The 26,834-nt window shown below is 59.6% G+C and overlaps 1 protein-coding gene across 1 annotated transcript; it reads right to left on the minus strand.

Moving 5' to 3' along the window:
- Positions 1-1,678: 1,678 nt before the first annotated feature.
- Positions 1,679-26,238, minus strand: LOC130036485 (kinesin-like protein KIF19). The gene is made up of 21 exons (XM_056128325.1): positions 26,152-26,238; positions 25,758-25,838; positions 22,284-22,394; positions 21,319-21,406; positions 20,331-20,467; positions 20,118-20,243; positions 18,262-18,456; positions 17,226-17,378; positions 16,664-16,786; positions 14,470-14,617; positions 12,712-12,886; positions 12,097-12,277; positions 11,155-11,425; positions 10,317-10,438; positions 9,226-9,350; positions 7,645-7,753; positions 5,928-6,281; positions 4,935-5,061; positions 2,482-2,574; positions 1,789-1,885; positions 1,679-1,688 (listed from the first exon to the last, which is right to left on the minus strand). The coding sequence occupies exons 1-21, from the start codon at positions 26,236-26,238 to the stop codon at positions 1,679-1,681; spliced, it is 2,913 nt and encodes a 970-aa protein (XP_055984300.1).
- Positions 26,239-26,834: the final 596 nt, after the last annotated feature.

Genomic DNA, 26,834 nt, shown 5'->3' on the forward strand with positions numbered 1-26,834 from the left:
CTGTGTTGAGGGCCACACCCGTCCACTCTGCAGGTCTGTCTTGAGGGAGACACAAATCAGCGAAGCATTGCATGCTGTCCTTCCCCTTCCCTTCCCTGTTGCATGTCAGGGAGCTGGGATGGCACCAAACCCATAGCTTCAGGAGGGCAAGACGGGCCCATCATGAACCCTTGTTGGTGTAGTGCTCCTTCCTAGTGCTCATCTGCTAGAAGGGCTAAATCCGAATGTTAATAGAGAGGGGATGGGCGGGGCAGGCTGTGATGCAGGCAGGGGAGAAACGTTCCCAAAACAATTATTGTTTATTAATTTCTTGGAGGGCCACACCCAGCAGAGCTCAGGGATCTCCCGGAGGGGCCCAGCTGTGTTGAAGGTAAAGGACCCCCCACTGCACTATCACTGGCTGCCTTTGTTCTTTTAGCTTCTTTAAAGCTCCATGGAAGGGGCCGGTACTAGCTTTGCACACAGCCGACCCCAGTTTTAAAAACCCTAGTATCTCATATGGTTCCTTGAGCCCTGCCAGGAGGGATTCCTGAGCACAGAGCCAGGAGGCAGCGCTGAGCACCACTGGTCCCTGTAGTAGCTTTTGTGGTGCTGGTAAGTCTCCTTACACGATCTGTTGTTTTCACATCTAATTATGAGCAGCGTTCAAAGCCAAGAATAAACCCTTTAAAATAGGAACTGAAGTCATTCTACAAAGAGTTTACAGAAGCGTGGTTAAGGGCGAGTGGGCAAATAAACTTTACTGAGACAGTTTGCTAAGAACATAGACACTGCAGGTCTCTGCACGCACTCAGGGAACAGAAGACAAACAAGACATTCTTGCAGCTAATTATTTGGTCCCTGTGACGGCTCCACTGCAGGAAGGGGCGAGGCCCTAACAGTGGCCACCCTTTCAGCACCGGGCTGGCTGGACCCCAGGACCTTAGAGTGTCCTTGTAGTTGAGATAGGACGGGGTCAGGCTGGAGAGCGGGGGATCCAGTGAGAGCACACACACAAACGCACACACGGACGCACCCTCTAATACACTTCCACTCACGCACTCACACTCACCCCCACCCCCACCCATCTTCTCAAAGTCTCTCACACGCTCCCATACCCTTACAACACACTTACACACACACTGTCACACCCTCACACACTTTCATATAACCTTTGCACACCCTCACACACACAACCTCACACTCTCTCATACACACCCTCACACACACTCACACCCTCACATACACACCCTCACACATACACTCTCACATACACACCCTCAAACACACTCTCACACCCTCACATACAAACCCTCACACACACTCTCATACCCTCACATACACACCCTCACACACTCACACCCTCACACTCTCACACCCTCACATACAAACCCTCACACTCACTCTCATACCCTCACATACACACCCTCACACACTCACACCCTCACACTCTCACACCCTCACATACACACCCTCACACGCACTCACACCTTCACACACCCTCATACTCTCACACCCTCACATACACACCCTCTCATACACACCCTCACATATACACTCACATCTGCACACACTCGAACCCTCACATGCACACTCCACACTTGCACACACTCTCACACTCACACATGTCCACTCCTGGTCCGTCCCTGGGAGGCCACTGGTCCGTGAGGGCAAGGACAGAGACGCTCCCCTGGCAGCCTCAGTGGCAGCTGGAAGAGGTGAAGCAGGAGCGGCCGCAACAGGAGGCGCGGGGAGAGGAGCCCCGAGGGACCAGGGCGACTTCTCCTCATGAAGGCGAAGCGGCTTCACCTTGGTCTTCGGGGCCGCTTGGCACTGCCACCTGGGGGCCTGCGGGGGTCACTGGGAGGCAGTGGGCTGTGGCGGTGACTCCCAGTGTTCATGGACCCTGGAGGGGAGGGCGGCTCCATCAGGGATTGGCACCGGCACCAGGTCCAGCTTGTGCCCCTCTGCCACCCAGTTTCAGCAGCAATCACACTTGCTGTGGCCCTGGGGCCTGCCCCCTCACTCCGTGCACAGACCCTGATCCCAGGGCCTGCCCCCTTGTTTAGTGCGGGGACACCCTTGGCATGGGGCTCCTGGAAGGGTCTGGGTTGGGGCTCAGAGCAGATTTGTGGGCACAGGTGGCCTGGACAGCAGTTCTCTGCCTGTCCGAGCCAGGGATGCCCAGGTCATCCTCTAAGGACCTGTCTGAGGGTTGAGCACAGCTTTGCCTGTGGAGGCCCAGCCCAGCACTGCAGGGTCCCTGAGGCTGGGTCAGGCCTGGCCCGCGGACACCTCCAGGTCTCAAAGAGCCCGAAGTGGAACTGCTCTGAGATTTTTCCAAGACAGTGAAGGCCTGCATGCAGGAGGCCTGGTGAGAGCCAGATGAAGCTCTGGAGAGAGCTCTTGCCACCCACCCACCCACCTCAGCAGCCTCTGAGATCAGACGCCCGTGCCATCTGCCGGGCCCCCAGCCCAGCCCTGACGAGGAGCTGCACTGACCTCGCACGTCCCGGGGCAGGAGGGGCCCTCTGCTGGGCGCGGAGGTGCTCTGCCACACAGCGCTGGGGAAGGTGAAGCTGAGCGAATGCTCGTCTAGACAGAGAGACAGAGACAGACGTGGGGGAGGGGGGCCCCAGGAGGGTGGGTGCAAGGCAGAGGAACAGGTCACTGGGGGACCACACGGCACTGACACGGCCCTGTTCCCACAGACCCTGAGCTCTGGTACTTCTGAGATGTGAGACACACGTGACACGAGGTGCTTTGGGGCTTCCCAGCCACGGAAGGCCAGCCACAAACCCGCTGAGGTCCTGTGGGGACTAGGCAGGCCAGGAACGGTTGGGCTCCCGGGCAGAGAGACCATGTACTGGGCACTTCCTTTGTGGATGCAGACGGCAACCCCCACACTGGGCTGAAGACACAGGGGCCACCTCCCTCTGTAGCCCCCAAGCCCCTATACTATTTGTTCCCAGACAATCCCACACCCCATGCAGGTGTGACAGTTTCACCAGGCAAGGAGCTGCACCCCACCCCCTGCCTGCCAGCCGGAGGGGAGAAAGCGTGGACTCAGCCCTACCCCAGAGCCCCCCCTCCTCACTCTGCCTTCTCTGTAGCTTTGATGAAGGTGCAGGGGGCATAATTATAAACTTTGCAAAGCAGAAAATCCCCTAAGGATAAGGAACATGCTAAGTGTTTTTTAAAATGTTTTAAGTTTTAAAAAAAAAAAAGTGTGATTGCAGGATCATTCTGTTCCAGCGATCACAGCCATCAAGCTGAGCTGGGATTTCATCAAAAGCAAAGATTGGGGGCTGGAGCAATAGTACAGCGGGTAGGGCATTTGCCTTGCACGCGGCCGGCCCAGGTTTGATCTCCATCATCCCATATGGTCCCTCAAGCACCGCCAGGAGTAATTTCTGAGTGCAAAGCCAGGAGTAACCCCTGAGCATTGCTGGGTGTGACCCCAAAAGCAAAGCAAAACAAAACAAAAACCCAAAGATTTCTGGATAGCCTGAGAAAGAAGAGTCACCAAACAGTGGGGTGGACGCAACTCCCTGCCCTGGTTCTGTCAGCAGCAGGGTCATGTGGTGTGGGGGGGTGTGGTCCCCTGCCTGGACCTGGCTGCCAAAAATCCTGAAAGTGTACTCAGCCTTTGCCCACTTAGCACCCGTTCTCAAGATACAAGATACAAGCTAGAAGAGGCTCAAGCCACAAGGCTGGAGCACTTGTGGATTCGATCCTTGGCATCACAAGTCCCCCAAAACCTCCAGAAATAACTCCAAAACCAAAAAAGTCCTCAAAATCAATGAACAAGAATAAAAAGGTGTTTGGAGAGTGGTCAGGAGCCGGAAATCAGAACCTCCCACCTCACTTCCAATCTTCCTCCACACCTCTGGCCTCTCCCAGCTGTGTGACCGTAGCCAGTCCCTTCACCAGAGCCATGTCCCTGGCGGGCACTGGGGATTGTTATCACTCCTTCCCTCTCAAGCCCCGCTAAGGACATACAGCTGCCCGCAGTGAGGGCTGACAGCTGGCAAGCCCCTGCAGCCTCACTGAGAGACAAGCCCTGTGGAGCCCAGCTCAGGGGACTAACTTTTTCTCAGCTCTGGGTCCCCACCTTTGGACATCTCACATCAGGCTGGAAACTGTGTGGGGGGGGGCGGGGAGGGGGGGGCTTGGACAACTGCCAGTCTACCTACAACAGAAAAGAACTCGCCAGGAAACAGCCGGGAGGTCAGGAAGGGACTGACGCCACTGCCAGTGTCCTGGGTGCGGGACCAGCTGGTTCAGTGAGGACAGTGCCCCAATGCCAGGTGTGTCATACTCTTCTGACTTTATCTGCACTCCGAGTTTTCCCTGTGAGCATAGGTGGTCTCTGCCACACCAGGGCCCATGCGTGCCAAGGCCTCAGGCTACGTCTAATTGCGTGTGTGGGTTTCCGAATGCTTGGGGAGCTGCAGACCAAGCAGCTCCGCAGCTGGCGCCAGGCACCTGTGGGGTGTGGCTGTCCGATGGGGCGTGGCTTCCGTACTGGGGCGGGGCTTCTTTGGAGGGCGGGGCTTTCATACTGGGGCAGGGTTTTCTGGTTGGGTGGGGCTTTCCGTGAAGGTGGGGCTTCCATACTGGGTAGGCTTCCTGGTTGGGCGTGGCTTCCATACAGGGACAGGCTTTTCCTATATGGACGTGACTTCCATACTGGGGCGGGGCTTTCCGGGAGGGCGGGGCTTCCAGACTGGGGCTGGGTTTTCTGGTTGGGCATGGCTTCCTTGGTGGGCGTGGCTTTCATGTGGGCGGAGCTTTCTTAGAGGGCGTGGCTTCTCGTATGGGCAGAGCTTTATGTGGGCGGGGCTTCCCGACCGCCTACAAGTCACCCTCGCAGCCACCCTCCAGCCGCCTTTCCAGGACGCTCGCTCAAGCCAGAGCCAGCAGACAAGTTTCGCCTTACCGTTCCTTCCTACCTGAGTGGGAGCTGAGGCTGGGTTTTATCTTGGCGGCAGTAGGCACTGCGGGGAAGAAGCTCTTTCCTGGCGACTTGGACAGCTGGAGGGGCACGGAGGGCTGGCTCTCAGTAGGGGGCTCATGGACCTGCAGGTGGTAGATGGTGCCATGTGAGCAGGGGTCCTGCTATTCCTAGGCTGCTGGCTGCACAGGGCAACTCGGGGACGAGAAGCTCCCATCAGCCACACAGAACAGAAGGAAGCAGAGAGGACAAGCACCGGTCAGCAGGAGGGCATTTGCCAGCCAATGAGAGAGAACCCGGAGTCCCTTGGAGGGGAGCGGGTTGAGCTTTCCTCCCCGCCCCGGCCAGGGCTACGGCAGCCGGAGACCTCCAGGACCAGCCACCACCATGCTGAGACCACTCTCCGCACACCTGAAGGTACTGGCAGAGGGACAAAGCCATGCGGGTTCCGGGGCCGAGACCTCCAAGCCTACTCGAATTGGAGTCGAGCATCTTCCACCCAGATCCTCCAAATTCCAGTAGGCGGGGGTCACACCCACCACCTGGCCCCCTGGCGCCGTGTAATCCCATCAGCGGCCAAGACTCAGAGACTATAAAATCCAGATCCCGGAACCGCGCGGCCGCGCGACATCTTATTATCTCATTCCTACTTTGGACAAACTTGCAGGCTGTCGAATGTAGCCTGCCCACAGGGCAGAGTCTGGCAAACTCCCCGTGGCCTACCAAATATGCCAAATACCAGTAACAATGATGGGTCTCATTCTCCTAAAGAGCCCTGAATATAATCTCAGGGCTAGGATGAAAGAGACGTTACTGGGGCCTGCTCGAGGCAATCGACGATTAACAGGATGATGAAATGAAAAATGAAATGAGAGAGAAGCCGCGTCTCCAGACTCTCTGGGATGGGGCAGCGGCAGGAGGCGTCTGGCCTTCTCCTCTGTCCAGTGCTGACCCATGTCCCTAAAGCCCCTCTCAGCTACCGTGCACCCACCGTGCCCCTGGTGAGGGATGGGGACCTCTTCTTCCTGGCCTTCCTCTCCAGGGAGCGGTCCCGGCTTGGGCTGGTCTGGCGCCACCTCCGGTCTGCAGGGCTGGGGTCCCTGGAGTCGAGGGTCACGTCATCCGGCAGGTGGAGGGAGGAGCGGTCGCTGCCACCATCGCGGTCCTGGGCCTTGGCACGCCGGCTGGCAGCGATGAGCGTGATGCCCTTGGTGCCCTCAGCCATCTCCCGGAGTGTCTGGGGGCTCAGCGCCTCCCCTCCCGTGCTGTTGGTGGGGCCCAGGTCCAGGTTGGCCGGGGGGTACAGTTTGGAGACCAAGTTCTTCACGCTCAGGGGGCTAGGCTTCTGCAGGAACAGCAACGGGACAGCAGAGTCACCGTGGGGTGAGTGTCCCCGGAAGCGGACTGGAGACAGTCCAACACAAGTAATTTATTTGGGGGCGAAGCAAAGGAGGATGAGTCAAAATGCTGGCCTCTGGCCTGGACATCCACAGGGCACGGGGCAGTCACAGCCCATGGGCGACACCAACTCCCAAATTCTGACAGGGGCTTGACCCCCCCCCCCACTCTCTGACTTGGAGTGGGGCTGGCTCAGCAGCAGGACCCAGAGAATTATCCCTGGTGGTGCCCGCCTCATGACCATGATGCTCCCGTGGGTGCCCCCACCCCGAGATGCTTATATTTGCCCATCCCCCCCACTAAGGCACGGAGAGTCTGGCCAGGAGGGAGGCTCAGCGGGTTACATGGTAAAGCTGGTGGTTTCGGGGGGTCTTGGAGCAGTGAGACCCTCTTCGGGGTTCTTCCAGAGAAAGGCAGTTACCTTTCCCTTGTTTCATTGTGGGACCATACCCAGTGGTGATCAGGAATTGCTCCTGACAAGATTTGAGGGACCCTTTGGGGTGCTGGGGATTAAACCTGGGTCAGCGCATGTAAGGCAAATGGCCTCCCTGCTGTAATGTCACTCTGGCCCCTGGAAGGCAGGTTCTGTGAACTGGAATCTCTTGGATTTACCACTGTATGCTGAGGGAAGAGGCTCAGAGATGTGAAGACACTGACCTAGGCCACACAGCATGCCCAGCCTACTCTCCCTGAGCCCGAGCTCTAAGCAACAAGGATTCAAACACCCTGAGATCCTTGGCTCAGGCCGGCGGTGCCCTCTCCACTCTCTGACCTGCCTCCCCCAGAGATCGTGGGGGAGCTAGGAACCCCCAGGACGGGGGCAGTAGCCCAGCCTCTCCCATCATGGTTGGGTCCCTCAGCGAGGGCCCCCTGGTTCCCATGGGGGGTCCCTGGAAACAGGGACTGCACAGGCAAGTTCAAAGTCAGGCTGAGACCCTCCTGCATGGAGGCAGGGCATGGGGTGGTCTGCACCCTGGGAAACTAAAAGGATGAGTCCAGCTCGGTTTCTGCTCACCACTGTCATAATGCCAGGAGCGGACAGGGGAGCAGAGGCAGGGGAGGGGGGCAGGGGCAGGAGGCCAAGGGGAAGGGGATGCAGGGGCAGGGGGGGTCTTTCTGGATATGTTTCTCTGGCCTAGCGCAGCTCCGGTGGGGACCCTCAACCCACAGGGAGAGCGACCTCCCTGGAACCTCGCTTCACCATGCAGAGGGGCCCCCAGAACCTGGGCCACTCCATGGGTCCCCTAGGAGCTGCGCTGTGTGAAGAGGGACCCCCAGAACCCAGCTCCCGCACAGTACCATTCACCAACCTCGTGACTTGGGGGCGTCAGCAGGATGCGGACGGACGTCGGGGGCAGCAGGGCGTCTGCCTTCCCCAGTGACTTGGACGGGGTGCCCTTTGCTGACCTGTGGCCGTCACTGTGGGGAGCACAGTTGCCTCAGCAGAGCAGTCAGACCCTTGAGCCCAGCTCCATGGCCACGTGCGGGTCAGGTGTGGCCTTGCCTGAACTGCGCCGTGCTGGCCACTTCAGGCAGCCCCACCGCCCTCAGGCCAGGCTGGCACCTGCCAGCCCCTGGGCCCCAGCCCAAGAGGAAGGGGGAGCAGCGGTGGGGCGGCAGGGAGACAGTCTTCTCCCTGAGGACCAGCTCCGGGGGCCTCTGTCCTCTCCACTCTGACCCCAGCCCCCTGAGCATGCCCTTGATGTGGCATGAGGCAGCTCCGAGGGTCCCAGGAAGTCAGAATGGGACCTTCCGTGTGAAAGATCAGGGACCTGGGGCCCTCAGGGAGACCAGACTGTCTGACAGAGCAGGGACAGCAGAGGGATGGGCAGAGTCAGGCACCTGGTCTTGATCAAGGGACCATAGACACTTTGTTTTCACGCACACATGTGAGAACATGCATGTTCATGTATGTGCACATATGTATAAGCAAGGGGTGCACATAGTTGCACATTAAACTTATGATATGAACTACATACACACACCCTCCTACACAGGAATGCACAAAACAAGTGCACACACAAACATAAATGTTTATATGTAAATGCTCACATGTGGCTACACATACACACAAAACATGTCATGCGTGCACATAAGAATTGTGTGCACACACCAGACATGCACGCACACACACAGACTCATGTGCATGGACATGTATGTGTGAACAAACTCATGAGCTCACGTGTGGGCCTTGTGCCACTGTGAGACATGGACACAGCCCTGCCCAAACACACAGCTGTGGTCGCACTGAGCACGTTTCCCTGACCCTGACTGTGTCCCACTGGGCACAGAGTCCCTTGAGTGGCAGTTGGGGGCTTTCAGGACAGAGCTGTATGGTGGTCATGGGCATCCCGGCCAGCACTGCACCCTAAAGGGGTCACAGGTCTGCACTCTCCTTGACACATGGTGGGAAACAGGCAGAGTGGCCAGACCCTGTACCTGAGGAGCTCAGCCGGGGACATCAGGCTGGTGTCAAAGGCTCACTGAGCCGAGAACCGGCTAGCAGAGAAAAAGCAAGAAGCTGAGGGAGGGGAGGGGCTGGAGCAATAGCACAGAGGGTAGGGTGTTTGCCTTGCACACGGCCAACCCGGGTTCGATCCCCGGCATCCCATATGATTCCCCAAGCACCGCCAGTAATTCCTGAGTGCAGAGCCAGGAGTGACCCCTGAGCATCGCTGGGTGTGACCCAAAAGGCAAAAAAAAAAAAAGAAGCTGAGGAAGGGGAGATGAGCACGGGGGGGGGGGGGGGGCTCTCAGTGAGCAGGAGGGAAATCAGCCAAGATGGGCTTTGTAGCCCCCCCCCGCCCATCTGTTGGGACACTATTGGGCTGATATCCAGGAGGCAAAGCATCCCAGGGGCTGGGGCCCAAGCACGCCCACCTGCCCCTCACCTGTCTGTCTCCAGCAGAATCGGGGGCAACTCGAACTGGGCGCCCCAGGGCAGGTCCTTCCTGTTGGCCTGTGGCTCGCGGGTGGCCTCCTCAGGTGCGGGAGAGACACACAGGACAGAGCCATCCTGGGCACAGGCAGGGTTGGGTGAGGGGCCGTCCTCCCTCCAGCGTCCGCCAAGGAAGTGGCTGAAGGGGGTGGCCACCTGCTCAGCCCAGACAGAGTGAGCTGTGGGACAGGCCAGCCTCTGGGGACACATGCAGAGCTCTGAGAGCCCAGCTGGGGGCCTGTTGGGGGTCAGCATGATCCTCCCAGTGCTGAGACCCAGAAATGGATGGGCAGCACCTAGGCAGGGACGTGGGTGTCCTGTTACAGAGATGAGGGTGGGAAGCTCCAGCTGGCACTGCCCCACAGGCTTGTCACCGTGGCTGGGCTGTTCGCAGCCCCCCATAAGGGGAGGACTTGAGCACCATGACTGAAAGTGAGCCCTGAGCTACACAGCTCAGCGTGGGACCTTGTCATGACAGAGCCCACCAGGAGTCAGCCCTGAGCACTGCCCAGTGTGGCTCAGAAAAACAAGAAACAACAACAACAAGCAAACAATGCTCAGGCACTTGTCTGGCATGCAGCCACCCCCGGTTCCAGCCTGGGCAATGCATAAGTTCCCCCCCGCACCACTAGGGGTCACTGCTGAGCACAGAGCTGGGAGTAGCCCCCCAAAAATAACCAAGCAAATGCTGAAGAATTGAAACAAGACAGAGACCTCCCCGTTCCTGTCCACTGAAACCCCTGGATTAGCACTGGACATCAGTGAAGTCTGAGGTCCCTGCAAGCACCCAAAAGGAGTGTCCTGTGGCATCTGGCTGGGTCACAGAGGCCAGGTCTGGAGGTGCTAAGGCTGTACAGCCCCCAGCACAGGCTCCCCGCAAGACCCCGTAGCCCCAGCCCAGGTCAGGGGCATCCATGGACAGTGCCCACCTGGCGCTCCTGACAGGGTGCCTGCAATTCCCCCTTCTCTCGTCCTCCGCACCTGCCTGGCACAGAGGAGAGCCCTCAGCAGAAGGGGGCGCTGGGGGGCTGGGAGGGGACTCACCCGCAGGGAGCTAGACATGACGGAGTGCAGGAGCAGGAGGCGGTTCAGCGAGCCCTCGCCCAGCTCCCGTGAGTACAGGCGGAAGCGCTGCTGCAGATCCTCGGGCACCGGGATGCCAGCCTCTGTGGGGCGGGCAGCGGGCAGGCTCAGACTGCTGGCAGCCCCTTTTCAGGGTGAGGGGCAGTGGCGAGGGGCCGGGGCTTCTCTGCTTTGCTCACTGAGACAGGTTCTCTCTAATCTTTGCCTGTTGGCCTCACACTGGCTTTTGCTTTGTTTTAATTTTGTTTTGTATGTGTGTGTGTGTGTGTGTGTGTGTGCGTGTGTCTATGTGTGTGTGTGTGCATGCGTGTGAACACATATGTGTGCGTGCGTGTGTGCACCTGTTTGGGCCCTACCCAGCAATGCTTGGGGATTATTCCTGGCTCTGCACTCACGGATCAGTCCTGGTGGGGCTCAGGGAACCATTTGGGATGTTGGGAATTGATCCTGGACCAGTCACATGCAAGGCAAGTGCCCCACCCACCATATTATCTTTCTGGCCTGGTTCCCCCCCCCTTTTTTTTTTTTTTGCTTTTTGGGTCACACCTGGCAATGCACTGGGGTTACTCCAGGCTCATGCACTCAGGAATTACTCCTGGCGGTGCTCGGGGGACCATTTGGGATGCTGGGAATAGAACCTGGGTTGGCCGTGTGCAAGGCAAACGCCCTCCCCGCTGTGTGCTAGCACTCCAGCCTCACTAGTCTCCCTGTTTTCAAACAAAGTTTTTAAATGGTGGCGAGGGGGTCTGAGCTGTGGTGCACAGAGCCAGGCTTGGGCTAGTCCCTCGGGCGGCCTCACCGTGGATGAGCTGCTGCTGGTCCTGGATCAGCTGCTCGCACAGCAGCCGGTGCTGGTGGTAGCGCTGGATGACGAAGTCCTTCTGGCACAGCAGGTTCTTCCTGCGCAGGCTGTGGGCCTGCAGCTCGGTGCTGCCCACCTCCAGCTCGTGCACGCGGCAGAGCAGCTGCAGCACCTCCCGCTGCTCCGCGCTGACGCTCTGGCCCGGGAGCAGCCGCTCCAGCTGGGACGCCTTCCTCTTGGCATGGGCCAGGCGCTGCTCCAGCCCGGCCTAGGAGGGGCAGGCGGCAAGGGCGGTTGAGGCGGGGTGCTGTGCCCTGCTCAGTGCCCATGGCTGGCCCTGAGTCTGACCTGTGGCATGGCCAGGGCCGCTCTGCTAATCCTGCACCCTCCACCCTGCACAGGCAGGCCAAGTGCTGCGGAAGTGGCCCGACTCTGAGCCCACTTGGAAGCCCACTTCCCACAATGCCTCCACCAATCCCCCCCCCCCCATGCTGGACGGCACCCCTGGGTCAGAGTCAGGCCAGGTGGATACATAAAAGTGACCACAGATATAGACCAGAAGCTGAGGGCTTTCCCTGCATGTGTGAGTGTGGGTTCCATTCCAACAGCACACACACACACTCACACAGACACACTAACACATACACACACTCACATAAACACACTAACACATACACACACTCACACACAGGCACACATATACTACAGTACACTTGTACACACACACACACACACACACTCCCAGTGGGAGCACACTAATATGCTGACACACGCTCACACATGCCCCCATATTCTCTCTCCTGGTCACATTCACAATCTCAGGACATACATGCAAGCTGCCTGCGTGGGCGGCAGGAAGGCCTCCCATCCGTCTGGGGGGGGGCACACCCGGGGGTGCTCAGGAACCCGTAAGGGCTGTTGGCGGAGTGAGACCCCCACCTTGAGGGCTGCATTTTTCCGTTGCTCAGCAAGAAGTATGTTGACTTCCTCCCGGGCCAGTGCCACCTCGGGCGGCTCTGCGCCCTCCTCTCCATCCCCGTCCCCATCAGCCTCCGCCAGCTCCTCATCCTTCATGGATGCGGGGTCCCGGGGTTCCTGGTGACTCCTCTCTCGCTCCCAGCTGCAGCCAAGACAGGGGATGTCAGAGAGACCGGGGGTAGGCGACCCACAGTGGGCTGCATGCACCCCTTGTCCCAGAGGCCCGGAGGAGGCGGAGGGTGGGAAGTCTGACCCCGGGTTGCAGGGAAAGCAGAGGCCTGGAGGAAAGGAGGTTCAGTTAGCTCGCCCACTTCCTCCACGCTGGAAGGCCCAGGCCCCCTCCACCTGCCCTCCGAGAGCGGACATGCAGGCCAGGCCTGTGCGTGTGGTCAGCTGAGTCCAGCAACAGGAGCTGTGAGGACGTGCGTGTGGGCTCTCTGGACACCTGTGTCCCTTCTGCCAGCTGCTCTAAACTCCAGCTGTGAGGGGCTGGAAGCCGGCTGCCCACGGGGCCAGCTTTGCCCCGGGTGGGCAGGGCAGGGGGCGGGGTCTGGCCTGGGAGCAGCTGCTGCTCACTCAGCAATGGTCAGCAGGTGGCGGGACATGTCCACGTGCAGCTCGATGTGGCCGTTCTCCAGCTCCACCAGGCTGCGGCGCATCTCCAGCTGCTCCTTGAAGGCCCCGATGAGCTGAGCCCGGATCTTGCTCATCTGCAGGTGGCTGTCCTCTCCATCAAGGGGGGACACTGGGACTGCGGGAGGAAGGGAGCAGGGCCATTAACCATGTGGACCCCCAAGCTTGCTGCCTCCAGGAGGCTCCCAGATGCTCTCCGACTGGGCTGTTCTTTTTTCAGAGCTCCTGTTCTTTTCCTGTGCAGGAAGTTCCCTGAAGCTGCCCAGGAGCTGAGGCAGACTCTGGGCCTGCAGGCAGGTCATGCAGCATCGTCCACACTGTCCCCTCATCTTGGAAGACTCCCTAAATGCCTGCAACCTGAGATGGCACAGACAGCTCCCAGCATATCTGGGTAGGGACCATCGCCGTCATTCCAACAAAGGTTTGGGGGACCGGAGAGATAGTAGAGTTGGGGGTGGAGACTTGCCTTGCATGCGGCCAATACAGGTTTGGTCCCCTGCACCCATATGGTCACCTAAACCCGCCAGGAGTGATTCTTGAGTGCAGAGCCAAGAAGTAAAACCTGAGCACTGCTGGGTGTGGCCCAAAACAAACAACAAAAAGAACAAACAAGGTTTGGGGGAGTGTTTACACTGATGAGGCCGACCTGCCTCCCAGATGCCCGCACACCTGGTTCTGGGATATTGAGGCACCTTATTTTAGGGGGGACTACTCCTGGCCGTGCTCAGAACTTACTCCTGACTCTGTGCTCAGGAATTCCTGGTGGGGATTGGGGTACCATAGGTGGGTGCTAGGGATTAAACCCTTGTGGACTGAGTGCAAGGCCAGCGCCTCCCTGATGTACCATGTCTCTGGCCCCCGAAAGAGTTTTTTTTACAGGACTTTGTGGATATGAGAAATATCCCTGAACTGTGTGGTGTGAGTTTTGCCTCAATAAAAGTGTTTAACTGCATTAAATGTTAGCATTAGAAGGTTCTGAAAACTGCTCTATTTGCAAACTATTTGTAAATCGAAAAGTATTTCAAAATAAAAACACTAGTTTACTTAATCTGAGAGAAAGATTAAATTATGGGAGGAGGAGCTGGAGCAATAGCACAGCAGGTAGGGCGTTTGCCTTGCATGCAGCCGACCCAGGTCTGATTCCCAGCATCCCATATGGTCCCCTGAGCACCACCAGGAGTAATTCCTGAGTGCATGAACCAGGTGTAACCGCTGTGCATTGCTGAGTGTGACCCAATAAAGCAAAATAAATAAATAAATAAAGGGAGGCACTGTAGCACTGTCCTCCCTTTGTTCATCAATTTGCTTGAGCGCACAACAGTATAACGTCTCAACAAATTGGGAGATTTGTTGTTACCGTTTTTGGCATATGGAGTAGTCATGGGGATAAAGGAGGAAGAAGAAATGAAACCCCAAGACCGCCCAACCCCAAGAAGGATCCAGGGTGAGCCTGCTGAGGATGGGGCGTGGCCAAGGGTGGTGGGCAGGGCCAAGGAAAGAGCGTGGCCACCAACAATGGGAGGGGCCAAGAGCAGTGGGCGGGGCTCAGATGGGGTGAAAGTTGGGGTGGGCTGAAGATGATGGGCAGGGCCCATCGCAACGGGCGGGGCCAAAGATAGGGGGCGTGGCATAGGATGGGCGTGGCATACCACGGATGGGGCGTGGTCTAGTCCAGGACCGGTGGGGCCTGACAGGTCCTACCTGGTACATCTCTGACGCTCGGGTTGCTTTTCTCCTTTGCCTGCTTCTCAATTTTGGATTTGAGGTGCTCAATCTCCCTGCGCAGGTCAGAGATGACGTCCGTGTACTGAGCTATGTGGTAGGACACGCTCAGCAGGTTCCTCTTGACCTGCAGGTGTGGGAGCCGAGGTTCTGGTCCCCAGGAGGCCCAAAGCTCACAGCAGCAGTGGACGCCAAACCACACTGGGCCACGGAGCTGAGGGCCGAGGACGCTGTGCCACCCACAGCCCTGAGGTCCTGGGGGCTGGATTCCAGAGACAGCTGGGGGTGTGACTGGGTGTTGGGGGTTAGTGAGGACATTTTCCATTTGAGACAATGGAAAGTTCTGGAGATGGATGGTGAGGGTGGATGTGCCGTCCTCAATGTCCTGAAATGCACACTTAAATAGTTTGGATTTTAGGGGGAGAGTGGGTCACACCCAGTGATGCTCAGGGGTTACTCCTTGCTCTGTGCTCAGGAATTACTCTTGGTGGTGCTCGGGAGACCATATGGGATGCCAGGGATCTAATCTGGGACAGCTGAGTGCAAGGCAAGCGCCCTACCTGCTGTACTATCTCTGGCCCCTGATGGTTTGAATGTGCCGGGGGCAGGTGCTTGCCTTGTATAGGGTACCCTAAAACAGCACTGTAGCACTGTCCTCCCATTGTTCATCGATTTGCTCAAGTGGGTACCAGTAATGGCAAGAAGATAAAAAGAAAAGAAAGGAAAAGATAGGGATGGAGAGATAGTACAGGGCTTAGCACACTTGCTTCCTTATATGCAGTCAAGCCCTGTCCAATACCCTGTTCAAGCCCTGCACCCCATAGGGTCCCCTGTGCCCCGCCAGCAGTAAGCCCTGAGCACTGCTCGGTGTGTCCCTAAGACAAAGCAAACAAACAAACAATCTGGAAGAATAAAAAGAAAAGAGAAAGAAAATCTGGGGCTGAGGAAATGGCTGAGTGCAAGTTCTCCTTGCAGGAGGCCCAAGTGCTCCCACCGGGAGCACTGCTGGGTGTGGTGCTAAAACCAAACCAAGCCACAACAATCTTGAAATGCTCAGTTCTAGGTTATGGGTATTTGACACAATAACAACAGCAGGCTTTCACACCCATGTCTCTGTGTGTCTCTGTGTGTCTCTGTATGTCTCTGCATGTCTGTGTATCTCTGCGTGTCTCTGTGTGTCTCTGCTTGTCTGTGTGTCTCTGCGTGTCTCTGCGTGTCTGTGTGTCTCTGCGTGTCTGTGTGTCTCTGCGTGTCTTTGTGTATCTCTGTGTATCTCTGCATGTCTCTGTGTCTCTGCATGTCTCTGCGTGTCTCTGTGTGTCTGTGTGTCTCTGCGTGTCTGTGTGTCTCTGCATGTCTCTGCATGTTTCTGTGTGTGTCTGTATGTCTCTGAGTGTCTCTATATGTCTATGTGTCTCTGTGTGTGTCTCTGCGTGTCTGTGTCTCTGCTGTCTCTGCATGTCTCTGTATGTCTGTGTCTCTGCGTGCTTCTCTGTGTGTCTCTGCATGTCTCTGTGTGTGTCTGTGTGTCTCTGCTGTCTCTGTGTGTCTCTGTATGTCTGTGTGTCTCTGTGTGTGTCTGTGTGTCACTGCGTGTCTTCTCTAGTGTATCCCTCTGCATGTCTCTGCAGTTCTTCCTCATGGTCTCCCTCCAGCACCTGCCCACAGAGCCAGCAGCCGTGATCTCACGGAGTTGCCTCACACCCCTTCATCCTCTGAAGGGCTGTGAGGTGCTGCATCTTGCCAGGTGGGGCTTGGCCTCCTCTCACTGCTCAGGGGCCCCAGAAGCACCTCTGGTTGGACTTGGTGGTGTTGTCCAGCTTAGTGGACACTGGAGAACCCAGCTCAGCACTGGCCAGTGACCTCTCCCAAGTGAGTGCTAAGGGCCAGCATGTCCTACATATGCAAGGAGTGGCCGCGGCCTCCTTCCCACAGACATGAAGTGCCGTGATGTGGACGAGACTGTGGCTCTGTGTGGGCAGGACTGGCCGTGGGCCTGGGAGGAGCCCCTCTCTGTCAGTGGGGGTCTGGGGTGAGGGACGTCAGGAGAGAGGGAAGAAGTGACCAGATCACATGCACCACGGCCGTCAGATTCAGGCTCTAAGCCTGACACCCAGCCCTATGGGAAATGGGGGTCTCTCTGCAGAGGGCCAACAGCCCTGTTGGGGCTCACCCTGGTCTTGATGTTCTTGGCCCTGTAGGCATACAGCAGGGTGTTCCTCGACTCCTCGAAGTGCGTGCTGGCCGGGCTGATGTGGGCGATCATCACTGTTTGGCTATTCCCCCCGAGGGCATCCTGTGGGGTATGGGCACCACTGGTGACAGTGCAGGGCCCACCCCAGGCCCAGCGCCAGCCAGGGTGGGCCTCAGGGAAAGCGGAGCGCTGGAGTTTACCCAGCCTAGGCCTGGGACTATGGGGACAGCCAAGCCACGTGGACAGGACACTGATTGTGGCTTCACAGCTCTCTCTCCTCTCTGCCTGCCAGGCTACGATGGGCATGCAGGGGTTGTGGCATGGTCAGACCGGGGCCAGGTAGCTGCCCACTCCTGGAGGGATGCAGGCCCCGGCCAGCCATGCTTGGAAGGATGGCCGCTCCGGGCTGGGCAGAGGACAAGTGTCCTGGAAGGGCCCTGGCAGGAGAAGCTGCTGGCACTTGTGTCCCCGCCCCTGGCCCTGCCTGCATCCCCGTGCACCCCTCCCCGTGCCCCCGCGCCCCTGCCCTGAGCCCCCTCACCTTCAGCAGGCGCGTGAGTTTGCTGTCCCGGAAGTTGACATACTGCGCGCGGCCGCCGCCCTTCTCGCTGAGCGCGTTGATGCAGTTCCCCAGTGCCAGCAGCGAGCGGTTGATGTGGGCACCCTCCTTCATCCTCTTCCCTCGGTTCTGGGTCTGTGCCCAGAGAGCAGGGTGGAGGTGAGGGCTGCAGCCCGCAGGGGTGCCATGACACCCCCAAACCAAACCAAACCAAATCAATCCAGGCACCCAGCCTGCCAGTTGATTAGATTCAAACTCCGGGACTGGCAATGGCCATGCGGGAAGATGCGCCCCCTCTGTTAACAGATGCCTGAGCAGAGCTGGGAGTGAGCCCTGAGCACTGCAAACACCTGCACCCACATCTGACTCTGTGGCCCCACCCTGCCCGCCCGCATCCTGCAGGACCAGCTAACGGGGACAGAGTGAGGGACGCTGCCTGGACAGGCCCCTGAGCTGACCCTGCCTGCCTGAGGACCTTGGGCACCTGTGTCCTCTCCTAAGGCTTCCGGGTCTGCATGGTAACACGAGCCTCCTCTCTGGAGATGTGACCGTCCTTTTCTGTGGCCACCTCTGGATCTGGGGCTCGCCTTCCCTCCCTCCCCCAGGCCCCTGGATGACACTAGATTTCGCAGTGTTCTGGATCGAGGCCAGCCCTGTGTGTTCCTGACCCCCCACCCCGAGCACTGAGGGTGGAGCAGGGGAATGAGAGAGTAATGAAACTTCTCAAGGACCCAGGCTCAGATGAAAGCAGAGGACAACACAACTTGCGCCAGACGCCCGAGGTGGCGGCCAGCTCGCGGTGGGGAGGAGCCGTACTCCCAAGGAAGAAATTGGTGCTCCAACCAGGGCAGAACCTGCCCTCGGGAAGGCTGGGGAAGGTGCACCCCCGTCTGTCCCAACTGCTCTCCCAACACCCCTCTGCACCACCAGTGTGCCCCGGGGCTCAGCCGGGACCCTGCATCTCAGAGTGCTCCGCCCTACGCTGGCCAGTGTTGGGGGCCCGTGGCAGGGCAGGCACCTGGGACGCGCGCTCCGAGCCGGCCAGGTCCACCAGGAAGAGCCGCCCCACGCGCACTTCTTCTGCCAGGTGGGTGCCGCGGCAGCGCTGGCGCACCGTCACCTGCAGCACGGCGTGGGAACGTGAGGACGTGGTGTTGGCGGCTGTGGGCTCCTGCGTGCGCTGCCGGTTGCCCTTGGTGAGCAGCTGCATGATCTGGGGACAGGCAGAGAGCGGGAGACGCGGCCCCCAGGGAGCCCGTCAGAACCCGGGGAGGGGCGGCCCCCCGAGAGAGGGTGGCTCTGTGCCCCGGGCCCCAGGCCCCCACCGTGGGGGGCCACAGCAGGGTCTGTAGAGCCAGTGTCAGGGCTGGAGCAGGTGCCGGAGTGGACATGCCCTGGCTAGTAGGCATCACCCGGGGCCCTCAGCTCCATGGGATGGGCCCTTGTGGTCCGCTAGAAATCCTCACAGCTGACCCTCCTCCCAGGCAGCACTGGGACAAAGTGACCGAGATGCTGGAGGACTCTGGTTCGTGCCTGCAGAGAGGGACTGGAGGGTTCCTGGGCTGTTTCTGGACTCCAAGGATGGGCTGAGACCTCTGGTGGGAGTGCACTGAGTGCAAGGGTGATGGGGGGAGTACTGAGTACAGGGGTGATGGGGGTAGTGCGGAGTGCAGGGTTGATGGGGAGAGTACTGAGTGCAGGGGTGATGGGAGAGTGCTGAGGTGCAGGGGTGAGGGGAGAGTGCTGAGTGCAGGGGTGATGGGGGAGAGTGCTAAGTGCAGGGATGATGGGGAAGAATGCTGAGTGCAGGGGTGATGGGGAGAATACTGAGTGCAGGGGTGAGGGGAGAGTGCTGAGTGCAGGGGTGCTGGGGGAGAGTGCTGAGTGCAGGGGTGATGGGGAGAGTGCTGAGTGCAGGGGTGAGGGGAGAGTGCTGAGTGCAGGGGTGAGGGGAGAGTGCTGAGTGCAGGGGTGATTGGGGAGAGCGCTGAGTGCAGGGGTGATGGGGAGAGTGCTGAGTGCAGGGGTGAGGGGAGAGTGCTAAGTGCAGGGGTGATGGGGAAGAGTGCTGAGTGCAGGGGTGATGGGGAGAGTGCTGAGTGCAGGGGTGATTGGGGAGAGCGCTGAGTGCAGGGGTGATGGGGAGAGTGCTGAGTGCAGGGGTGAGGGGAGAGTGCTGAGTGCAGGGGTGATGGGGAAGAGTGCTGAGTGCAGGGGTGAGGGGAGAGTGCTGAGTGCAGGGGTGAGGGGAGAGTGCTGAGTTCAGGGGTGATTGGGGAGAGCGCTGAGTGCAGGGGTGATGGGGAGAGTGCTGAGTGCAGGGGTGAGGGGAGAGTGCTAAGTGCAGGGGTGATGGGGAAGAGTGCTGAGTGCAGGGGTGACGGGGAGAGTGCTGAGTGCAGGGGTGAGGGGAGAGTGCTGAGTACAGGGGTGATGGGGAGAGTGCTGAGTGCAGGGGTGATGGGGAGAGTGCTGAGTGCAGGGGTGATGGGGGAGAGTGCTGAGTGCAGGGGTGATGGGGGAGAGTGCTGAGTGCAGGGGTGATGGGGGGAGAGTGCTGAGTGCAGGGGTGATGGGGAGAGTGCTGAGTGTAGGGGTGATGGAGAGTGCTGAGCACAGGGATGAGGGGAGATTACTGAGTGCAGGGGTGAGGGGAGAGTGCTGAGTGCAGGGGTGATGGGGGAGAGCGCTGAGTGCAGGGGTGTTGGGGGCCCCACATACCTCCAGTTATTGGGTTCTAGGACAGCTGAGCCCGCTTGCGAGCGCTGTGGAGCATTCCCCAACCCTGTCCTCACCCACTGGATGTTTGCAGCAGACACGCCTGTGAGGCTCAGGGTCTGGAGCATGTCCCCCCCCACCCCAGCTGGGCCTCACCTCCTGGGCGTTCGAGGTGGACACCTCTGTGATGCCTGCGATCTGTATGCTGCCCCGGGCATCCTCCCTCAGCTCCAAGAACCCTGAGGACGGGTTCAGGAGGTCCCGGATCATTTCGTTATAGATCTGGGAGGAGACACAGAGGCTGGAGATAAAGAGGCGGGTGCCCGGGAGGCGGTGGGGGGGGGGGCGGCCAAGGTTCCAGGCCCCCACCTCGAGGTAGGACATGGACACGCTGTAGTCCATGTTGTCGCGGGTGTCCTCGATGGCCCTGAACAGGTCCCTGAGTGCCTGCAGGTAGATGCCCGGCTCTGCGTCCATGCCCAGCATGCTGTAGGTCTTCCCGGCACCTGCAGGGGGCGGCAATGCTGTCCACCTGGCGCCTCAGTTTCCACTGACATAGGACCACTGAGAACTGGAGCCATAGGTCAGCAGGGAAGGCGCCGCCTTGCCCACAGCCTCCCAGGCTCCATCAGCAGCGTCCCATATGGTTCCCTGAGCCTGCCAGGAGTGATCCCTGAGCAGATAGCCAGGTGTCAGCCCTGGGCACCACGGGGTGTGGCCCACAAACAAACAAACAGATAAGAAGCACTAGAGGTTTGTCCCACGAGACCCCTGGGGCTGGGGTGCAGGGGGGTGATGCCCAGTGTCTATTTTCCTCCCGATTTTCCATAAGATCAGTCTTGTGGCCAGGGGCCCAGCTCAGCAGGCTGGGTGAAGCAGGGATCGACCCTCCAACACCAGGTCCTTGAGAACAGCGGGAGTGACCCTGTACACAGCCCTGGCTGGCCCTGCAAGCACCATAGAACCCAATTCAATCCAAAAGAGGACATGGTCTTTCTAGGAGTGTTGGAGCACTTTAGAGAGAGTATTGTTCTGTCCTGCTTCATGGGTGAGTACGAGAGACCAATGGGCCGGGCAGGATCCTGCAGTCTGTTCCCCTCCAGGTCTCCCTTTCAGGTGACTTTGCTTTGGGCAGGTGAGCAATTTCCAGGAAGGGTCTGAGTCCTTGAGGTGATGGGGGCCTCATGAGAAGGGCAGGGCCTGGCACCCACTGTCCACAACATCAGGGCCTCTAGACCGAGGATGGGAGTCCAGGGGAAACTGTCCACAGCTCCGACACCCTCAGCCCCACCCTCTGGGGTGTGGGACCCCCGTGTTAGTGCGGGAGGCTGCTGCCGACCCCCGTGCTGAGCCCTACCTGACGGGCCGTATGCAAAGACGGTTGCATTGTAGCCGGAAACGACCCCTTCGACCAAGTGCTGTGTGGTGGCACGGTACACGTCTTCCTGTGGACAGACAAAAGGACAGGCAGTGGCATGACAGCCCAGCCGGAGACTGGCGAGACTCCTGGGAGTCTGTCTGTCAGGGGGGAAATGGGGCGGCCAGGCTCAGCCCTCCACTGCCCAACTCCACAGCCTCTCCAGCCGGGGCGGGTCAGCAGCCCTGCTGGGGACGGTGCTGTCAGGAGCGTGGTCTGCCGGTCTCACATCTCAGGGCTGCAGGCCGACCCCTGCCTGGTTCCCTCTGAAGCCCACCTTGGAAGGCCTCTGCACCCACAGCGGCACCCACTCCCCCACCCTGCTCCCTGCCTAGCTCCCACGTGGGGTGGCAAGGGAGCGTTGTCTGGATTTCAGGGCAGACCGGAAGTATGGCACTGAACGAGCAGGAGGTGGACGGATGGACAGACAGATGCGTGGTCAGCTGGATGGATGGATGGGTGGACAGGTAGATGAATGGTTGATTGAAAGATCAGAGGATGATGAATAGTGATGAGCAGGTGGGTAGAAGGATGAATGATAGAAGGAGGTGTAGAGGGATGGATGATGGCTGGCCGGGTGGATATAGATAGACGTGCCGATGGATGGATGGATGGATGGATACAGAGTGGGGGTGAGTGAACAGATGGACAGATGGGGGAGATGAATGGGCAAGTAGGTTCATGGGTGGATGGGCAGATGGATATATAGATAGGTGGGTGGATGGATGGATGGGCAGGTGGGCAGACGCATGAACAAATGAATGATGACCTCTAATGGAACCCAGAAATCCACCCACCAATGAAAGAACCTCCTGCCCCTGCCCCTGGCCAACCCCTGAGTCATCAGGGCACCCTGGTGAGAAGCCATGGGCACCAGCTTGCCAGCGAGTTTCATGATGGCCCACCTGGGACGCGTGCTGGTCGAACACTGCGTCAAAGATGAAGGTCTTCTCCCGGGACCGGTGTGTGCGCATCGTGTCCTCGGGGTCCTCGCCAGGGTCCATGAGCACCACCATCTGCGAGGGGTGAGGGGTGGAGGGGGCCTCATGAGAAGGGCAGGGCCTGGCACCCACTGTCCACAACATCAGGGCCTCTAGACCGACAATGGGAACCCAGGAGAAACTGTTCACAGCTCCAGCACCCACAGCTCCAGCACCCTCAGCTCTGGCACCCACAGCTCTGACACCCTCAGCTCTGGTGGGTGGATGGATGGATGGGCAGGTGGGCAGACGCATGAACAAATGAATGATGACCCTCAGCTCTGGGCACCCTCAGCTCTGGGCACCCATAGCTCTGGCACCCACAGCTCTGACACACTCAGCTGTGGGCATCCGCAGCTCTGACACCTCAGCTGTGGGCACCCACAGCTCTGACATCCATAGCTCCGGCACCCACAGCTCTGACACCCCCAGCTTCAGGCACCCTCAGCTCTGGGCACCCACAGCTCTGGGCACCCTCAGCTCCGGGCACCCTCAGCTCCGGGCACCCTCCACTCCGGGTACCCACAGCTTTGGCACCTTCAACTTCAGCACCCTCAGCTCTGAGCACCTACAGCTCTGGCACCCTTAGCTCCAGTACCCACAGCTCTGGCACTCTCAGCTCTGGGCACCCATAGCCCTGGCACCCTCAGTTCCAGGCACCCTCAGCTCCGGGCACCCACAGCTCTGGGCAACCACAGCTCTGGGCACCCACAGCTCTGGGCACCCACAGCTCTGGGAACCCTCCACTCTGGGCACCCATAGCTCCGGCACCCTCAGCTCCGGGTACCCACAGCTCTGACATCCTCAGCTTCGAACACCCACAGCTTTGGTACCCTCTGCTTCAGTACCCTTTGTTCCAGGCACCCTTTGCTCCATGCACAGCTCTGGGCACCCACAGTAACCTCTGTGGTGCTGGAAGCAGCCCCCACTGGACCAAAGAGCTCCCACATGGGAAGAGGTCTTGGGTGGGCTGGAGCGCAGAGCAGCAGAGTGCCCATGGGCGTGTGTGCGGCTCTCCCACCTCTGGCCCGGGAGCCGCACCCTCCCCCCTTCAGGAGAAGGGGCACATCCCTCCTGTGGCCTGTCTTAGAGAAGTGTCACTACGGAGCCTCCTGGATGGGGTTCACAGCGGCCCTGCAGGGAATTGGGGGGCAGGCAATTAAGGCAGCGCTGTTTACTCTGGTGGGAGCTGATGTGCTGCCAGGCACGTGGGCAGGAGTCCAGCTACCACCTCAGGCTGGCAGTGCCCTGAGCCAGACCTGGAGTCCCCACTGGGTGGACCCAAGGCCCTGTAGCTTTCCTGCCTTTGTTTCACCGCTCTGGAAACTGAGGTCCCAGGAGGGAGGGAGGGGTAGGCCGGGAGCGACCAGGGCCACGCTGGCACCTGGCCAGCTTCTCCCCGTGACATCAGCGCACTCGCTCCCCGGGGCTGCCTCCTCCCTGCCAGGCCGGCGGGCTCGGATCGCTTTCTGCTCCCTGTTCCCTTTGCAGCGACCCTGGGCACTGCTGGACATTCCCTGCCAGGACTGAACCCATACACAGAGCTGCTGCTCGGGTCCCGGCTGCATGGACCAGAAAGGGGTGAGGGGGCTTGTGCAAGAAGACTTGCACACCTGGCAGTGCTCAGGGCTCTCTCCTGGTGGGACTGGACCCTCTCTGGCGGAGGGAATGGAGCCCGGCTTGCTGCCGTCCCTGCTCCAGCCTCAGTAAAGTCTTTTTCTTATTGGTGTGGGGTCACATCTGTCAGTGCTCAGGAGTTGCTCCTGACTCTGCACTCAGGAATTACACCTGGAGTGTGTGGGGACCCTACGGGATGCCAGGGATTGAGTATAGGTCCGCTGTGTGCAAGGCAAGCGCTTTCCCGCTGTGTTGTTCTTCTGGTCTTCAGGAAAGTTCTTTACTTTGCTCTGAGGTTACTCAGGAAAAGTGGTGACACTTCAGTCCCTCTGCCAAGCAGCAAACTTCATTTATTTGTTGTGTGTGGGTGGGTGGGAGGGCACCCACCTGCTATACTGTCGCCCCAGCCCCAAGCAAGCAGTGAACTTTGAATCAACAATGATTTCCTGATTTGGGCCACTGGGCCAAGAATGTTCTTTTGTGTGGGAAATACGTTGAGTTTTAGGGGCCAGAGGGGTAGTAGGTCCCCAGGCGCCCTCAGCAACTCAAAGTAAGGGGCTTTGAGACCCCAGAGCGTGAAGGGGATGAGGACCCTGTGGAACATGAAGCTGCCTGTGGGTCTGTGAACCCTGGGGGCTGGTGCCCTGGGTGTGCTTTGGGACAGCAGGTTTGAATGGGACCAAGTTTCGCTGTTCATGGCGAAGCCTGGCTTGCTCCCCCACTCCCCCATAAAATCCCAGTGGCTTCGTCTCCAAGGGCCAGTTGCTAATTTCTTTCCCGGTGTCACTTCTCCATCTTGGCACTTCCCAGGGTGGTCTTTCCCTTATGAAGTCCCGAAATCCATCCCCCTAAAGTCACCTGCTTCCCCAAACCAGCGGGGACAGAAGAGCGAGGAGACTTGGGGGGCTGCCCAGGACCCACCACCAGTCGTAGGGGGCTCATGGGCACCTCATGTCAGGTGGGCACCTGGACTGCAGCTCTGGTGGGATCAGGATGGCAAAGCTCAGGACTGGGGTCTGAGGCCCCACACAAGCCTCCCCTTAAACACCTGCCCTCAAAGCTGTTAGCAGTGCTGCCCCCTTGGTCACCCTTTCAGGGTGCTGGGATTGGGGTCCTTGCCCTCAGCCCCTGTGGTTCCTGTCCCAGCTGGTTCTGGGGGTATTGCCACTCTGTCCTCTGCATGTCTGTGTACCCCCACCATGCCCGCCTCACCATGGGAGACCCTTATGGCCCCTCTGACATAAACTGCGTCCCTCCCTGCAAGCCAACGTCTGTCTCACGGCACCTTTGGGCTCAGAGAGGGCCCTGGAAAGTGATAACCCCCCAGCCTCAGAGCCCCCAGCTGTGGGGCCCCACGAGGCATCAGTGCCCTTTACAGCAGCCCAAAGGTGGGTGGGGGACTCCAGCCCACTTAATGGGCTCTGGCCCCTGCTGCAGTGTTGATTCTGGGCTCAGGGGCACCCACAGCCCTCTGGATGCTCACTTAGGTGGCAGATGAGGACCTGCTAGAACCCTCAAGGCCTCCGGGCTCCACCCCTGGGGGCCCCTCTCCTGCCCAGATGCCCCCTCCAGAGAGGCCGCTGGGGCCTTTGTTCTGCCTGATTGCTGCCAAGACCCCCATCCACACGGGATACTTTCCTCTGAGGTTCGACCCCTCACACCAAGGCCTGAGGTCAGGGGCCTCCTGTCTCCTTGGCAGACAGGAAATGTCCTGGGAGAGTGAGGGTGGAGGAGAGTGAGGTGGGATACGGCAGGCAGTCACACACCTGGGCCCCCGCTCACCTGGTCCCCCATTTTGTGGGCGGTGGTGGTGGCTCCTTCCTCCAGCTCTGCATCACTGAGGGGCCGGATCCGAAGCACCACCTGGGGCAGGACCAGAGGCAGCTGCTCCCGATGTCCCAGCACAGAGGAGACCCGTCTGTCCTTGCGGGCGCGGCAGGACCCACAGTGGAGGAGGCCAGGCAGCGCGGAGAGGGCTCGCAGGACGCTTACTTCTGGCTGGCTACCCCACTGTCCCCCCAGCTTCTCCGGGTGTCGCGCTCACTGGCCAGGGGCCACCCCCGGGGACCTGTCCCTTGTGCTCCGGGCAGGCCTGCACTATCCTGAGGCTGCCCCCTCAACCCCCACATCTGGGGCAGGGGCTATGGGGTGGGCAGGGGTGGGGGCGGGTGCTCACCAGGAGCTGCTGGTCTCTGGGCTCCTCCTCCCGCGTGGGCATGGCTGGGCTGGCCCGGGCCAGGGAGGGGCCACCGGGGCAGGGCATGCGGGCTGGAACGCACGGCCGCTCTCCCGGCAGCTGAGACCAGCGCCTGCGTCAGCCGTGCTCTGCCACGCCCTGGTGACATCAGGAGGGGCCCCTGGGAGCCCGGCCGGCTGTCACCCACTCAGGACGTGGCTGCCCATGTGACTGGGGAGTCACAAGCAGCTGGGGACCCTATCCCATGGGTACGAAGGCCCTGGCGGGCACAGGGGCAGGCCAGCAGGGTCCGGCCTTTGTGTGTGTTCTTGCAGCCATGACAACCGGCGCAGGCTCCCGCCTCCCACCTGGTCCAGGTGAACCTGCCTGGGGTTGAGGGGCCAGGGAGCAGGGAGGGCAGTGCGGACACCCATCCTCACTGGGGCCAGGACAGATGCCACCTGCACCCCCGTCCCCTGGGAATTGCCCTGGAGGCTCAACCGTTTCTTATGAACCTAGCCTGCAGGACACCCAGAGCAGTGGACAGTCCTACCCCCATCTGCAGACATGCAGGGCAGTGGATGCCGCCCCCCGGCTGCAGTTACCCAAGGCAGGTGGATAACCCCCACATCTGACATCTGCAGACACTCAGGGCACTGGATGCCCCCCCACCCTCCATCTGC

Source organism: Sorex fumeus, unplaced genomic scaffold (assembly GCF_029834395.1).
Source record: "Sorex fumeus unplaced genomic scaffold, SorFum_2.1 ptg000064l, whole genome shotgun sequence".
NCBI classification, from domain to species: domain Eukaryota; kingdom Metazoa; phylum Chordata; class Mammalia; order Eulipotyphla; family Soricidae; genus Sorex; species Sorex fumeus.

Coding starts and splice junctions, on each gene's coding strand:
- LOC130036485 (XM_056128325.1), bottom strand. CDS start 26,238: ATGCCCTGCCCCGGTGGCCCCTCCCTGGCCCGGGCCAGCCCAGCCATG. Junction 12,887..14,469: donor GAGCGTCAGAGATGTACCAG/GTAGGACCTGTC, acceptor TTCCTCCCGCAG/TCCCAGTGTCCCCCCTTGAT. Junction 12,278..12,711: donor CACCTGCTGACCATTGCTGA/GTGAGCAGCAGC, acceptor TCTTGGCTGCAG/CTGGGAGCGAGAGAGGAGTC.